The sequence below is a fragment of the Amblyomma americanum genome, chromosome 3, assembly GCF_052857255.1.
Source record: "Amblyomma americanum isolate KBUSLIRL-KWMA chromosome 3, ASM5285725v1, whole genome shotgun sequence".
NCBI classification, from domain to species: Eukaryota; Metazoa; Arthropoda; class Arachnida; order Ixodida; family Ixodidae; genus Amblyomma; species Amblyomma americanum.
In genome coordinates this window covers 72,367,632-72,384,994 of record NC_135499.1, presented here as the reverse complement: position 1 = coordinate 72,384,994, position 17,363 = coordinate 72,367,632, and the positions used below count along the sequence as shown (strand labels likewise).

The following is a 17,363-nucleotide window of genomic DNA, read 5'->3' as shown; positions in this document are numbered from 1 at the left end:
TGCGCTTGACCTGCGAACTTCAGCGAGACTGCATAGCCGAAGCGCGTAGAAGTATATCGCGTTCGCTGCCTTTTTGCTTGCGACAGCATTTTTCTGGGGCTTACAAAATAAAAGGAAGTCATTATGCCAGAAGCGCCAGCCCTCTTAGCTTCGTTGTTCAGCAGCTGAAAATAGTAGTAACCATAGTAGCATCGATAGTCGTTTTTACTCTCACAACCATAAACTAAATAATTAAACCTAGATCTCATGAGAACGCTACTATTTGATAGAACCAAAAACTGCATGGCCATTTTGGTATTTTGACTGAATGTGAAAAGTAGCACTTTCGAGGTGTGTCTCAAATAATGAGATTCCATAAATGGAGGCGAGAGAAAGTGGGTCGTTAACTACATTGCCATCCATCAATGTTGTTTAATGTGTAGTCATCATCATCTTTCATTTGACTTTTCTACAAAGTGCCTTTCTTTTTTGTGGTTTTCCATTGACCAATTTTGAAATATGGGTTTTTTATTTTGCAGAGTTTGAACACTTAGCTCAGTTTGCTCGCTTGCTATGCTGAGTACTCTCAATATACTATCTTGCAGTCTACGATTTGGTATTGTGTAACGAGCTTTCCGCCAGTCCTGTGTTAGTGCTTCGGCAAAATATTCTTTGTGGAGCACTTTCTTAAATTCCAAAGTGAGGCAAATTTTTCTCAAGTGAAGCTACATATTAGTTTTTGTCACGCATAATATTTCGTCATGATTTTTGTCTGTTGCAGATTGAAACAAGCTGGCCTCTTTATTAACAGCCTTTTCATTGTGAAAATTTACCCTAAATGTAGGCTGATTAGCTAGTTTTAAATTATGTTTGCATTGCGCTGCGTGTGTGCAGAGTGCAGTCAGCATGTTATAAACTGAAATATATTGCTGTCTGTTGGCTGCCGTAGTGGCTGAGTGGTTGTGGCGCTCGGCTGCTGACTCAAAAGACGTGGGTTCGATCCCAGCCGCGGCGGTCAAATGTCGATGGAAGTGAAATTCTAGAGGCCTGTATACTGTGCGATGTCAGTGCACGTTTAAGAGCCCCGGGTGGTCGAAATTATCCGGAGCCCTTCGCTACGGCGTCTCTCATAGCCTGAGTCGCTCTGGGACGTTTAACTCACCATAAACCGTAAACGGCTGTCTGTGTGCCTCGCCAGCCAGGGAAGGATACGGCACTCCGACACTCCCACAAAGTTGAAATTTATTTTTTCACATCTTTATTAGAATTTCCTAGTCCCTCTAAGACGCACGATTAAATAGCGTTACAAAACAAAGAGCACCAATCGGGCACGAGGTTCAGCTCCGTGGTGCCAAGTGGAATCATTTGAAATGTGTAGTGGTTTTGTATTAAATTCTTGCTCAGCCTTTTTCCTACGAGTGAACTTATTCAGTTCTGATTCTTCGGTACTATTTCTGGCAGGTTGGAAGTTGGAGCAGTTGTATCGCCATTTTACTCATGAGAAACACACTCCCCAGTCCCGAATAAAGCTTCTTCATTGTCTACTAAAACTTCCGCTTGCCCAGCTTAGAATAATGAAGTGGCAACTAATACATTCAGCCATACAGGTGTCTGTAGCCATCTTGTTCGTTTTATTAATTTCTACTGGCTGCCTTTTAGGAGCTGAGGCAGGTGTACATGCAGTATTATGCAACATTTGAAATGGGCACATGGAGTTGTGCTGCAGTGGAACAGAGACACGAGAAAGCAGGAGAACATTAAAAAGAATGTGATGGAGATCGATTCGTAAAAGAAAAGCAGTAAGTACACCACACTGCTCAGGTAGAGAGACGATTAAAAACAATGAGCAAGAAGGTTAGCACTAGAAGCATACAGGGGTGTGTCTGTCCTCCCGTGGACAGTGCAGAAATATTGCACTTGCAAAAAGGAGGCCTTGCTTTGACATCGACCCGGTGTGAGTGCAGCATGTGTAATTGATCTCGTAGCTACCACGGATGTGTGAAGACTCATGCAATCTTCTATGCTCGGACAGCCTGTGACCACCAGCATGTCTCTCAAGCCCAAGCGCATCGACTTTGAGTGCACCTGGGAGCAGCTGAGAGACACCGTTGCGGGCGTCATCACCCTCGGGAAGGTTCCACGGCCTGTGTGGAACGATCGCTTCTCATATCCTTTTGTGAGGCCTGCTGCCGGCTGAGTTTTCTGCTTCCTTTTTCTTTTCAGTAAGGTAAGGAGGAGAAGTGCTGTGGTTTGAGAAGAGTGTAGTTTTTAATCATATGCAGCTCTCTTGGTAACAACATACTTAGAAAAAAAAAAAATGCTGGCACTGTCTGTGCTTAAGCCATGCAGATCACACAGAGCGAGGCTTTAGGAACTCTTTCATCAAGCAAGCCTGCAGAGATGTCGAAAACGGTCTCCCACGTCATTGTGAGCTCAATACTTGGAGATCACATGCCTTTCTCTCTGTTAATTTAGCCAGGAACTGCCTGACATTGTTCATACTTTTAGCAGCTGAGTGGCGAAGATTGTTGCAGTCAAATTCTGCGTCCATAGGTGACACTTTTGTGTTGGTAAATCCTTGAATGGGCTTCTAAATCACCTGCTGAGCTCTGAAATATGTGAAGGCAAACTTGGGAAGAAAGTGTGTCCTGCATGTGAATAGGAATGGCATATCTGATGTAGCCTGCTGATTATGCACCCTCTCTAAGCAAACATGTAGCCTGTTGTGGAGTCTGGGATGAAAACGCAAGACAAAAGCAAGAACAAACATTCATGGCATGGAAGTACTTTCTTGAGTGTGTTACCATTTACACTGGATCTAAAACCTGGACTTAAAGAGCCGATTTGTTGCGAGAAGAGGAGCAAAGAGACCTTGATTTCTCATTCTGAGATAGACCTTTAAATCAGTGGTTCTCAGATTAAGTTCTATGGAATTTTTGGCCTTGTTGGAGTGTTTTGTGGATTCCGGGAACACCTGAGAATCCGTGCATGGCATGCCTCAACCTTCCACCTTTCCTTTCACCTGCTTGATTATGGGAATAGCCATGGTGTAATTTCCCACAGCAGACTGTGCAGCAGTCCTTATTGACTTAAGGCATTTTTTTGAGAAGCCATGCTTCTGCATGTATGTCGGGCAAGGAGAGATAAGCCAAGGCATGCAGGGTTCCTTAGCACCTTTTGAAAGTACCCGGAGTTTGCCAAAGCTAGAGATTAAGCACACTTGCGTTAAAGGGAGGTAAAACACATCTTCATAGATATCGTAGTCTTCCTTGGAGACTGCTGGGTATCTTACTGAGACCTGAGAGAACTTTTCTGCAATTCCAAGGGACTGAGTGAAATGCTCAGTATACTTAGCTTTTGTTGCCTTCTCCAACTTGCATTTCTCCTCCATTTTCTCACAAAGTCACCAGCCCTTCATGTCGAATGTGTTAAAGAGAAACTGTGGACAAATTGACGTTGGCCTGTGTAGATGGGTTACTGCATTCTGATGACAAAGACACCGCTTTCGTTGAGCTTTTGTAAGGTAGAAAAGGCCAAAAAATTAAATACGGGCATTCCTGTCACAGGCCATTTTCCTGGAAAACTGGGGTGACGTCGGTGCTTTCCATTCATTTCCAAACAGTGATCACAGAGTCCTTTTCGTCGCTGTTGTTGCAATTATTTTATGCAAGAGGCTATCCTCAACACTTCATGCTGCGTCGCGATAAACTTCCCTTTTTTTCTTTCATGAGTTTGAATCGAGCCACAGTAAAAACAATGTTCCATTCTTAGATTAAACTTTCTCAGCAGAGCAGTTAATGCTTCTTTTGCTGTCAATCATTAACATGGCTGCAAAGAGCCATGCAAATGGTTTTTATGAAGAACATGTAGTTATCATCAAGAGGGCATTAAGGGCACTTTCAAGAAAGGTGCACTTGCAGCAAAAATGTGGGCATGGTGAACTTGCTGCCAAGTTTTGTCAACTGTGGCACAGATGGGTGAACGAGTAGCGTTATCTCTTGTTGTAGCACAGTACGCCTGAGGAGGGTGGACTAAGCTTCCTGGCTATTCATGTTAGTAGACTGACAAAAATGACCTGATGGCTGAGTTTCTGTCCTTGACTTTCTGGTCTACGGACGTGTATGCCCTGTGTGTTGCCTTCCCCGAGCCCCTCGGTGACCGTCTTTATTTGGAGACCAAGAAGTTTCTCAATGCCCATGTCCAACACTTGTATGAGGTAAGTTTGCTGGTGTCTTGTTCATTTAGTAATAACGCAAGGGCCTCTCGGTAGAAAACTGCAAAACTTGCACAAAAAACGGGCAACAGATGGTAACAGCATCCTTAAGCTTAAGTGGCAGATGCAGAAACTCGAAAGACTGTTCAGCGATGTAACAGTGCATTTGTGACATTCCGCCGAGCAAGAGCGGCAAAGAGATTTTCGTTTCGTGAAACAATCAAACTGATTCATGTTTGTTGCCAGATGAGCATTAATTATGGCAACAGCTTTATCAATTGGCCACAATTGTTTAATGGGACTGAGCAGCTGAGTGGGATCACTCTTGTGGAGAATTGTTCTTAGTCGGGACCAGCATTCGTGGCAGTCGTGAAAAACATTGCAGTCATGGAAAAGGTGATGTCATGGAAAGCCAGGATAAGGATAAGCCAGTGCAGCAGTAGTGTACATAGCCGTGTGTCAGCACCTGATTCTCTGCATGTCTAAGCAGGTTTGTGTCAGCATTGTGCATGCTTTCTCTGTTCTGCAGCTGGTCGTGTCAGGGGATGACCTCTTGGCCACCTACTACAAGCACTGGCTTCAGTACAGCCAGGGCATCGACTATCTCAACAAATTGTACATGTGAGTCCACTTGTGCAAATGAATGCTGTGCCCACCTGCTTTGTGTCACCTAGCACAGTGCACCGCTGGCTTAGCGTGCAGTATGTGCAGTCAGTTTGGTAATGCAAGTTTTTGTCAAAGCAGTGTTGTTTATGGTTCGGCAGAAAAAAAAAAGGAGTTCTGAAGCAACAGATCTCTCTAATTACACAGGTTCTGAAACTGATTTGTGGAACCTATGCTGCTGCTGCTGATGATGATAAACCATTGTGAAGATAATGTTAGTAAAATAGACTTAGTTCTGAATGTCTAAGAAAGATAAAACTAATAATAATAATAATTGGTTTTGGGGAAAGGAAATGGCGCAGTATCTGTCTCATATATCATTCCACACCTGAACTGGGCAGTAAGGGAAGGGATAAAGGAGGGAGTGAAAGAAGAAAGGAAGAAAGAGATGCTGTAGTGGAGGGCTCCGGAATAATGTCGACCACCTGGGTATCTTTAACATGGACTGAAATCGTACAGCACAGGATGCCTTAGCGTTTTGCCTCCATAAAAAATAAAAATGCAGCCGTCGCGGTCGGGTTCCGGTTGGGTTCGAACATGGGAACTCCAGATCAGTAGCCGAGCACGCTAACAACTGAGTTACCGTGGCAGGTGAAAGAAAAAACTGCACACACAAACTTGTGCACTGACAGTAAACGAAAGGCAGTGTTCAGAATAATTCCACATACTGATCCAGCAGTACGGGTGTGTTTGGGTGTCTGTTGCTAGGATTAGGGTTTGCAATGGTTGATCTTTTAGCACGCCTTCTACGTCTCTGACAGCTGAAACGTCCACTTCTCACTTGAAGTCATGCTGGGAAATGCATCTTGTGTGATGCTGTGAGGATTTGGTGGTGTTTTGCAAACACAAGTGACTGCTGTTCCTTCCATCTGTATCATACATTATATATGCTGAGCAATGCAGGGTTAGCAGATTAATGATACCTTCAGTGTAGATTGGAGACGGGAGCATGGAAGAAAGTGCGGTGGCTGGGTGCAGGTACCTGAACACGCAGCACATCAAGAAGCACAAGCTAAGCGAGGCTGATCTGAGCTATGGCTCGGTGGAGCCGGCTGAGCAGCTGCTGGAGGTGGGCGAGCTGGGCCTGGACCTGTGGCGGCGTAACATGGTGCAGCCCCTGCGCACCTCCCTGGTGGCACTGCTGCTGCAGGCGCTGGCCCAGGACCGAGAGGGGCACTGCCCCCAGCAGAGGGTCGTCCAGGGGGTCATCCTCTCCTTTGTACAGGTAGGTGGGCGGAGGACATTGCTCGCAGCTTCCAGCTGCTTCGTTTCTAATCTGCCCTCGGAGATGTCACTGACCTGCTGCTGCCCTCTATTACTGCCAACCAAGCATTCAGGTTATGAGGGAAAGTAGTCATGCAGGAGACATGCTTGGTGCTGCGGCAGGTGCTCGCTCATTCTGCTGTCGAACTTGCTTTGTTTTGAAAAAAGAAAGACTTTTGCAATGAGAGAGAGCCTCTTAGTTGGGTGCATCAAGATCTATCTCAATGAGTTAAAAAAAAAAGCCGTGAGGGTTTGAAGCGCAGTCAAACAGAGTAAACGTGCGAAAGCAGGCGACACTTGAGCTGTGCCTTATTAAGGGCTTTAGTGGTTTAGTGCCCATATATGCAGAATTGGTCATTGTCTACTTAACATTCATAGATTGCAGCAAGTCCTCGTACCATTAGCAGTGCAGCGGTGCAGTGGTCAAACGTTGCGCCACTGCACTGGCAGGTGGCTGTTCCTGTCACAGCCACCAATGGGACTTGCCCAGCTTACCTGAGTAAGCTCTGGTCAGCTCGGGTTAGTTCGGAGCACAAGGCAAGACAAGATGCTACTCGGGGTTGCAAAAGACTGCACTAGACAAGATCCTTGCTTGGGGTTGGTACATCTGGAATAGTGCTTTCACACTCATACTCGCCTTGTGGATGGGTGGCACCCTCTACTGTATATTACACAAGTCACTTTTACTTTCTTTTGATCGATAAGAGGAAACTTGTCATAAAATTGCCCTGTTCCAGACACCAAAACTTTTCAGTGAAAATGTGCACTGGGGCAGAAAGAGCCTGTAAGGCGTCAGTACAGTAGGTAAACCAGTGAACTTTTAGCAGCTGTGCAGTGTCAGCTTCCCTGCAATGCATGGATGCTTTGGAGCCACATGATTGCGCTCAGGTAATAGAGGTGCGAGCGGTGCTCGGAAAATAAATGCAGGACTCTGGCTCCTGTAAAGAGCCTGTATAGTAACTCTTGTGTAAGAAATATACTGCTGCCTCTGGTGGCTTTATTTCTATGTAATCTTGATGATATGATCATGCTTGATACAAATGTCAGGATGATAGGAATTTTTAACTCTTTCAGGCGCAGTTGGTCATTTTGATTTAAAACAAATATTTTTGCTCCTATATATTATACCCAGTGCTCAAGAAAGCTAATTCTTTAGTTTTGCAACAAAAAACGTATGCGGGAAATTTATACAGGCATTTACAGTAGAATCTCGATGATACGATTACGGTTGATCCGAATTTCGGGATGATATGAATTTCGAAAGTGTCTTGAACGGTCTACATTGTACAGAATGCGTTATGATTTGGGATTATACGAACAATTTTGTAAGCCGGTGCTGATGATGCGAACGCGTGACCAACCACCTGCGCACGCTGCCACCGCTGGCCTTCTCTACCCCTGCCTCCCTTTCACCGGTCTTGACGGGCGCGAGCTACAATGCGACGAGTCAAGATGAGTCGCGTGCCTGACAGGGCTACGTCACCCACTTGCTGCCAGCTCATTGGCCTACCTAAAAAGTTGTCTCCCAGCTGCTGGGAGCTGGCCAGGAGTCTGCTGCCGCTGGCTGCGCCTGTCCATTTCTCTCGTTCGTCGCTGCCGTGTGCATTTTGCCGAGTGCAACGTGGTCTGCCCAGACGTGACAAAGACGCAAGCTGTGCAAGCGTTCATGTTGCGTAAGCAGAAGGCTCTTTCTTTTAAGGAGAAGCTTGATACACCCAAGAAGGTCGATGAAAAGCCAGCAAAGAAACGCGTCGACTTGGCAAAAAGAGTTAGGGCTGGCACCGTCGACACACTGCACCATTGTTGGGCAGCGAGATGTTATTTTGAAGAATGCTCAGAACTTCGGTGTTGACGTGAAGCAGGCAAAGACGGTGCTGCATGTTAGGCTGGAAGAGGTCCTGCTGACATGATTTCACGAAGTCACAGTGGCCGGCGTCAACGTGGACGGCAAGGTACTGCGAGAAAAATATGACAACATCGCACTTTCTCTTGGAATCGAAGGTTTCCAGGCTTCTGGAGGATGTCTGCACCGATTTAAAGAGAGGCACGGACTTATGTACAGAGTTGTCTCTGGGGAAGGACGAGTCAGGTGTCGATGATTGGCTGAACACGCTGCTAATGCCGACGAGGCGGGCCTCTTCAGTCTGCAACCGGTGAAGACTTTGTGTGTCAAAGGCCAGGCATGCCAGGGCGGCCAGAAAAGCAAGGAACGAGTGACAGTGCTTTTTTGCTGCAACGCTGATGGCCCGGAGAAGCTGGAGCTTAAAGTCATCGGCAAGTCCAAGCAGCAGAGGTCTTTCCGATCGGCAGGACGGCCTGTTTTGTACAGAGGGAACCGAAAGGCCTGAATGATTGCAGATTCATTTCGTGAGTTCCTCACAAACCTGGCCCCATACATGAAATCAAAAATCGAAGGATTTTACTTTTTACCGACCAGTGTTCTGCCCACACAAAGCAAATGACTTTGAACGACATCACATGTTCCTGCCAGCGAACACTACCAGCCATCTGCAGCCACTAGATGCGGGAATCATTCGCAATGTTAAGCATCACTTCAAAGGACTTTTAGTGAGCCGTCTTCTGGTGAAAATTGAGCACAAAGATGTGCATTTGAGGATAAGTCTCGACACAGTGCACTTCTTAGCCATGTCTTGGGACAATGTGACTGCAGGCACAATCTCGAATTGTTTTCGAAAATGTGGATTCAACATGGGACTTGATGCGGCTCCGACGGGATATAATCAAGAGCCCGGTGAGGATTTCATGATTGAAGGCTGGGACAGTCTCGCAACTCCAGCTTCGGCTCACGACTTCTTAACCGCGGACGACGCTGCTACATGCGGGTTAAGAACCATGGAAGAGTTTTTCAATGAAGTAGAGGGAGATGAACTCGAGGAGCCTGACAGCGATAGTGAAGATGCGAATGAGTCAGACCAACTGCCATCACTGGCAGAAACCTTTCACGCTCTTGATGACCTGCGCCGCACCGTCGGTGCCGGCAATGTGAGCGACGAAACTAGTGCACGGTTTCACGCGTTTCAGACATGGCTGGTCAGTGACATCGAGGGAAGAAAAGTGCAGAAGTGCATTACAGACTTTTTTTGGGCAGGAGTAGTTAAGCATAATAAAGTTTTTGTGCATTTTCGTGTTGAAGTTGGCTTGTTTTGGATCATACGAATTCGGGATGATACGAATATTTTGCGAGCTCCCGAGGAATTTGTATCATCGAGATTTTACTGTACAAAATTTTTAAGAAACTGTCAGAAGAGTTTGAAAATTTTGTAGTTTTAAAATATTATTATTTATGAAATTAACATTTCACGAATCATACACTTAGAACTTTGAAGATCCACATGATCCAAGAAATTAAAAAGTAAAAAATGACATGTACACGTTCTTACTGACAACTAAATTTTTATTCAAGGAAACACGCAATGTACAGACGTAGAGCGGCATTGATAATCGGAGTTAGTAAATGTCACATGATGTAGAGGGCAATAAAAGTGATAAGACTTAGACAAGGTGAATCGACTAAGAACAATAACTTATAAAAATGAAAAATGTTAACTATGACTTATGGTGTACAGGGGCAATGGGAAACGAAAAGAATGGTCGAAAACTGATACATCAGCAGCTGTAGATACTTGTGGCTATATAGCGCAACCACCTTTACAAAAGACTGGACTTTCAATTAATTGGGTATGCGTGGTTCCCGACTTCATGCTCATGCTGAAAATTCTACAGTGGCCTTCTAAAAGAGCCAGTTCACTGTTGGATAGCAATTTTCATAGGTCACTGACACAATGTAAGCCCTTTTTAATGAAAACGGCTCATTTCAACTTGGGGCTACACTGTTTAAGTTTGCCAGTGGCAAACTTTGACTGTGTAGCCCCAAGAGTTTGCCACTGGCAAACACTTGTCAACAAGAAAATTTCAGACGGTGTTGTGCCAAGCTCACTGTCTTGTGATATATTATTTGCTGCGTTTGCTTGCTGGCGCAGAAAAGGATGCTTTATTTGCAAGATGAAAGAAGCTGAGTTTACCTGGAACTAAGACGTCTCTGCTAGGTATACATCACATTTTTAGAAAAGCTTTGAAATCGTAATGTATTCTATTGTGTACAGAGAGCCTTAAAGAGTTCAAATTCCGTGGCTGGAGTGCGCTGTGTATACTACGCGGAATTGTGTGTCAGCTGATCACTTTCCTGAGCCACTATGGATGATACAAATGTGCCAGCCATAAGTACACCCTGGAGCACCAAGCACTGCCGTCTTATTGCCATTGCCGCCTTCACCAGCACCGTGGCCTGTATCAGTGCTGCAATCGCCGGTCACGTGGCGTGCGCTGCAAGAACTAAGCAGTGCTGCGCGGCTGCAAGTCGCACAGATCTGCATGCATGGATTATCCGTGCTTCTGCATACTGGTTTTGTTTGTTTTGTATTGATGAAGAGTGACAATATGGACTATTTGGAGTTGTCTTTCTTCAGTTGTCTGTGTTCTTTGCGCTGCTTTGCCTCTTCCTGGTTTTGGATGATACGAATATTCTTTGAGACCCCAGGAGGTTCATATGGAGATTTTTCTGTGGTTTGTTTGTGGCCTGTCCTCAGGCTAGGCCTCGCTGGAGCAAAATGGAAGTTCAGTGGTGAGGACTGTGCCCTTCACTCATCCCACGGCCCCGTGCAGGTGGAGGAGTACAAGCGGAAGCAGCCGTTGCTGCTCTACCAGGAGCTGTTTGAGACGCCCTTCTTGGCGGAGACAGGCAAGCACCTGCAGCGTGAAGCCCACCGGCTGCTCGAGGGTTGCAATTGCTCGGCATACATGGAACGGGTGCTCCAGTGCCTTGCTCAGGAGAACCTGCGGGCCCGCCGCTTCCTGCACCCCAGCTCTTACCCCAAGGTAGGTGGTACACCCTGGCTGCCGCTTTTGCGGTGAATGGGTGGATGTCGTTGGGAGCAGGGCGTGTCTCTTGAACATGAAATGAACGAGGCCCCCCAAAAATCCAGTGCATCAGCTCACCTTTGGTCATCTTAAGGAAGCAAGAATTTCAACTTTTGAAGGATCATAGCTCTGAGCTGCTGTGATGCTTGCATGTTGTTTCTTTTCCGTTTTTCCACATGTTGACACAGGCGTAATTCCTTGCTGTTTCAGCTTTTCTCTGCACTCAATGCGATTTCAAACTGTGCATATATAATCCCATGTTCTTTCCAAAAATGAATACATAGCTGATGGTAGCGCTTTGTTCTGTGTTTGTGTGTTCCTCCCATCTCGTCTCGTCCCCGTTTGCAAGCTGGCACTTTTCAAACAGAATGAAATGCTTGGTGATCTATGCTGCTCGCTTTCTGTTGTGAAATTTGCAGCATGAGAATGAGTACCAGTTTGATAGCAGAGAGAGGTCGTGATATGTCCATGCTCAGTCACTTTTTGAAGTCGCATCAAACTTCTGTCCTAGCAGAATGGGAAAAACTCGCTCTGTTAGAACAGCCTTGCCACTGAGGAAGCGCGGGAGCTTGTTTTGATTTGCTGCATCTCACACGGTGTCAGCGATACTGCTATACGCTAGACTGCACTGTAAAGCTCTTTGTACTCTGAGGAAAAGAAAACACAGCAGTGGTCAACAGAAAATGAGGTGGGGATTTGAGGTTAGAAATATCTGTTGGTACAGGGTGGCTCTGGTTGGTGCCGGACAGGGACAACTGGGAATGATTGAGAGAAGCACTTGTGTTGCAGTGGGGTTAGCCTGGCTTTTGATGACAGCTAATGATGGTGGTGGGGGGTAGGCGTTTAGTGAGCTGTCTTTGCTGCCCCTTCCTTTCCTGACACTTGCAGGTGACGCGTGAGTGTGAGCAGCAGATGGTGGGCGCCCACATGAGCTTCCTGCAGCAGGAGTGTGGCCCTATGATGGAGGCCGAACGGAGGACCGACCTGTCGCGTATGTACACCCTGCTGAGGCCCCTGGGGCCCCGGGCCCTCGAGGTGCTTGTCACGGAGTTGCAGCGGCACGTCGAGCGTGTCGGCCTCGGCCGCCTGCAGCAGGGCAGCGGCAACGGCGGCGGAGGAGGTGCGGCTTCGGCGGCAGCTTCATCTTCATCAGCATCTTCAGCTGAAGGGGGAGGAAATTCAGGCTCGGGCCTGTCTGTCTCACCTCAGCACTTTGTTGAAGCAGTGCTCCAGGTCCACACCACATACCAGGTGGGCTGTTCCACTGTCCGCCGTTTATTTTTAAGTACGAAAAACTTTTTGCTCCTAAGGCAGATTTTCTGAACAGGATCTCTCGCTGGTTCGTCACCCGCTCAATAGGAACTCGGAAGTGGCCCACTGGCAACTTATCTGCCACCTGTTTGCTGCTGATGGATGTCTCATAGTGTCAGCAACATCTGTCTCTGCCTTTCACTGTGTGGTGCGGTCTCTGTGTAAACTTATATGCTGGGTATCCTTTGCTCCTTGTCGTGGCTCAGGAGCAGTTCCTTGCCTGTTCAGAGGCAGTGCACAGGAACCTGTAGTGCAGCAAATGCAACTAAGTTGAATAAAGAAACTTAGCGCACTTGAAGAAATATAGAGAATACTTGAAGAAGTGTGGGGCTTCTCCCCCTGAGTTCCGACTACGAGAATTGAGCTTTCAGCACAATTTAACTCTTCCCTTACTGTGAAAAAATGACCAATTTTGAGTTTTCTAAAATAAAAATTATTTCTCGAAGAAGTGTTAAAAATGTACTGTGCATTGTAGTGCCTCAAACTGTAGCTTATTTACTATACTTCTGAACGAAAAAAAGGCAAAGTTGTGCTTGCAAATCTTTTCAAAATTTATTGGTTAAATATGCTGGTAACACGAAAAAAGAATACAAGCAAAACAAAAATATGCTGCTGCACCAAGCTGGAAATGGATTACAAAAAATAATATACAGGACGGTTGCTCATGTTCTTAGCTACCATTCTTGCAATTTTCAACTTGTGCACGTAATATACTGCACTTTCCGTGGCCCTTCAAGTTAGGCAGTGTGACTGCTTGTCCACTAGAGAAAGCAGTGGAGGCAGATGTGAGGTGTTGCACGTTACACTAGTTCTGAGTTCTGTTCTTTTTTTTATAGGAGAGCTTGCAGTTTCTACTTTTTTCCATTTTTTGTTTCTCATTTCTTACTGAATGGGTTCTGTGGGTGAAAAGGGGGCGTGGCCTTTCTTTACATCATCATAACAAAAAATCTGCTGGCACATTTGGTAAAATATCTTGGCAGTATGCTCCAAAGACCCTAAAGCACCAAATAAAACTACTGTCATCATTTACAAATCAAGTGCACTACATAGAATACAACATGAACGGTAAAACAAAACACATGCGAGCACACGCTGATGTCCCTGGCCTCTGAGACAAAGTCTCGCAATTGAAACTGAAATCTGACCATTCCACCTGGCTGTCTAACTCGCCACTATTGCTCTAAAAAAAAAGACGGTTTACTGTAAAAAAAAACAAAAGTGCTCAGTGTAGCCATTCGCCTTTGAAGAGCACGTGGCGAAACTGACGCCAGGATCAGCGACCTGGACTGCGGCAGGTCAAAGTTTAATTTTTGAACGTTTCTTCTCATGCGCATCGGGAAGCCGCTGGCACAGGGTAGTTCGCTGCCGCATTGAAAATCCATGTCTGGCCATAAAACATCGCAGCCATCCACGGCTCGCACGAAACTAGAGTGGGATATCCATTTCCCGAGCCAGGTTCAGGCCTTCTATGTCTGCCATCTAATTTGGCAAGCTACGTCTCGAGGTGGGGATATGTGCCAGTCTTCGGGCCTTGAAATGCTCGCCCGTCTCTGTTCGCTGTTTCGAGAGACTTTTTTTTTTTTTCTTCCGCCAATCACAAATACAGGACTCATCGATGTCGTTTTTCTCACAGCTCCTCTGTTGCCGATTTCTTCAGCAGCGGATATGATCTGCAGTTTCTCTTTTGCTGTGAAAGATTGCCACTGAGACACAGTCATGATGCATTAACGAGGCTGGCTGACAGTGAACACTAGAGTGTACAAGAACTGGCACCTGACTCTGAAGCATCCGAAGCCCAAAAATGTTTGAACAAAATATGCTGAAAGTATGGTCTAGATGGGGAGGTGTGAAAACCGGTCAGGAAAAGCTGGCCCCTTCCGCGTGACTGCCGCGCAGCGGCGCTGTTGTCAGCGCGTCTGCTTGCACGAGCAAGGAGAGGGCTGTAGACGAAACGTGCTTTATTGAATTTTCAAGGTTTTGGCAGGCACCGCAATTCTTTTGGCAGGCACCGCAATTCTTTAGACATTATAAAGTTTAAACGGCGCTGCTGTTCACATACAAACATGGAGAGACACAACAGTATTTTTGGGAATCTGTGCGAACTTTGTGCGAGTTTTCTGCTGCCGAAGGCACATAGTATTTTAAAAATCGCTGCTAAAGGCAGTGAATTTTTGTGGTGCTTATCTAAGGTTGATGTAGAATTGTATAAGCAATTTTTTTTTTCTCTTGGGTGCATGCAATAGTTATCGCCAGGATCACCAGGTTTTTTTCATCCGTTACCTTTTGCGGCGGTGTTATCACGTTCGAAAGGAGTTGGCTGTTTCTACCTGCCAAAGCAGCACTAAACCATCGCAAGCACGATGTTGAGAGGTTTCAGGGTCATTTCAACCACTTTTTCCTCAAAAATTCGCTGCTTCTGTTGTGGGGGGCGTCATGCAGCCTAAGTAAACGAAATTAACTGTTACCCGTACAGCTACAAGATCGGGTGCTGCAACCACGATTCGTGCACTTTTAATATGTTACAAGAGCCCAGTAAACACATGCGGTATGTTTCTGGACAAGCAAGCTTTATTGGCAGCCAGCAGATCAATTTTGCTGCTTGGGTCACATCACACAAGGCTTTGTTCTTTTTCCTTTTATTTTTTTACTCATTTCTTGGTTGAGGCCCTTCAAAAGAAAATGAATCCTGGTGAGGCAGCAAAACCTTACTACAGATTATGTGAGCTCAGAACAGTGCTCCACACAACCAATCTTTGGCACGTTTGTGCTCACTTTGTTAAATATGGTGAAAGTAAATCTAGAATGCAGACGGGTTCTGCAGAATTCGTTGGTTAGCTGGCATTCAACAGCATTAATCAATTCATACACAGTCGACAACCAAAAATTCGGATGCCTGACTTTTCGGACATGATTATGTATTCGGACTTTTTTGCGGCACCGCGACATGGCCCTTAGAGCCAATGTAGTATAAGAGCGCCTGAAATTTCGGACGCACCGCAACTGACTGCTCGATTTTTCGGACCTCGTTCCCACTTGCCGCCAATACCCAAGCCGCCATATAATGTGTACAGTGGAACCTCTTTACTTCAAACTGCAGGAGAGATCGAAAACTTGATCAAATAAAACGAAATTCAAGCTTAAAGGGAGCCTCTTGCGATACTGAAATTCTGCGCGAGTCGGCACCTTGCGCCTACGTGGTTTCGAATTCGTGCGGTTTTTGAACGTCTTCCACCACACAAACTTTTTTAAAAGCAGTCAGAGTTCGCGGAACTCATCTATGCCGAGTCTTTCGTTTCGAATACGAAAAGAGGTAGCAGCGAAGCGCGTGGGAGGCATACGGCTTCACGGAGACGGCGAGCGCGGGCGGAAATGATGGTGCATTTTAAAGCGAGGTCAGCGCACCCGCGATAAAACACACTGCAACCCTGACTTTTCTATTGTAAAACCGTAAATACTGCCGTTTCGATGACAGGCAAGACTCCCCTCATTATACGCAAGCCACTGTAGAGGGCATATAGCCGAGTACGATGCTGATTTTGGCTCTAGTTTCTAGGCCTACCAACACCGACGGAGCACTTGCTTCGGCCATTTCTCAGTTCTTATTATTTCGCCATCTTCACGTTCTCGTTCTGGGCCCATCGTACTATGGGCGCAATGCAGTTCCTGCAGCGCCGTCCTTGCTTTCCCATTTAAACTTTGTCCCAACCGAGGGCAGCACAGCCAGGCTGAGCTCGTGAAAGCGGTCGCCGCTCGTCGTCTGTGCACGTGTCGTGCGGCGAAATTTAGTCATTAGGAGCTTTAGAATGTGTGCAACACAACTCACCTCTTCCTCAAGCATAATGCCAATAAGTTCGTGATTTTTTCAGTGAAATTTGATTTTCCGTACTCCTGATTTTTCGGTCATTTTTGTGGTCTCTAGAGGGTCCGAAAAATCGGTTGTCGACCGTAGAGAGGCCGATGGGTACAGAAGCCCACCCAAGTCCCACTCTTCGCACACATCAGCTGGAAGACCGCTTCGGCACACGTAGGAGATTGCACCGAAATACTCAATGACGCCTAGTCAAACCACGCTGGGACAACCTTCACCCTGCCGTCTCCTCTAGAATTCTGGAAAGCTGACAGTGCCCCAGACCGCTGCGCTCGGTTTGGCCCTGGCGGACGTAACGCGCAGGGGGCCACTCCTCTCTATGGGCAGCGCGCCGCGTTCTTCACACCTCTCCTTCTAGACACCCTAGCGTGATGTTGTTGCAGTGAACTAGAATATTGGGTAGTGTGCTCACTCCGCGGTGGCTCAATGGGAAGCGGTGGCCCCAAGAATGCCAACAGGTTCCTGCTTCGCGGGGCCGACACGAGGTGGCGCCACAGTAGACTTCACGGTAGGATTTGCCGTCGCTGTCACTGCGCCTTGTGTATTTGTGGGCTCGTTGTTGTTCCGTTGTGCGGTTTTGAGCTGGTATACGCGCTCCTCGGGGGTCACTTCATGTTTTGTTCCTGTACGAAGACATTTTTAACATTCCTTGACGATGGGGAGACGCTTGTAAAAAGTGGTCGTGGTTTTCTGAGTGCCTCAACAGCCACTGTTCTTCGCCTGACTATTCTCAGCGCACTTCAACTGTTGCATACCTGACAGAAAAGCTGAAGTGCAGATATCTGATGACTTCAAAGCTTAGCCAAGTTCCTCTTGAGAATCTGTTCGGAATTTTAAGGCAGTCTTCAGGATGCAACAAGCACCCTACACCATTAAGCCAATTTTGAATCCGAGTCAAGTACATTTCATTTTATGGGATCATAAAATGTGTATCGCAAGGTAATCATCCGGAGAAAGTGCTAGATTTTCTGCTAGACTTTTAAGATGGAAGTGATGTGGAGCATGTCCAGATAAGCGGCCTTCAGATGCAGTGTGGCCCTCCACTCAAGAACAGAATTCAGCTTGAATGCCTGCGCATGACCACGATGATCACGTTGCTAAATGTTACTGTAGACTTGTTTTCTACGT

At 46.4% G+C, this 17,363-nt stretch overlaps 1 protein-coding gene across 4 annotated transcripts in view; it reads left to right on the top strand.

Annotated features, from left to right (window-relative positions):
- The window catches only part of Cul2 (cullin 2), a 58,987-nt gene that overhangs the window by 938 nt on the left and 40,686 nt on the right, over positions 1–17,363 (top strand). For 2 of the 4 annotated variants that reach the window (XM_077657478.1, XM_077657477.1), the window contains exons 2-7: positions 2,012–2,145; positions 4,093–4,195; positions 4,722–4,813; positions 5,834–6,080; positions 10,802–11,014; positions 11,945–12,307. In XM_077657478.1, coding sequence (XP_077513604.1) covers positions 2,027–2,145; positions 4,093–4,195; positions 4,722–4,813; positions 5,834–6,080; positions 10,802–11,014; positions 11,945–12,307 — 1,137 coding nt within the window. In that variant the 5' untranslated portion in view covers positions 2,012–2,026. Of the gene's footprint in view, positions 1–1,964; positions 2,146–4,092; positions 4,196–4,721; positions 4,814–5,833; positions 6,081–10,801; positions 11,015–11,944; positions 12,308–17,363 lie in introns of all 4 variants that reach the window. The other 2 variants (XM_077657476.1, XM_077657475.1) reach the window with 1 other exon arrangement.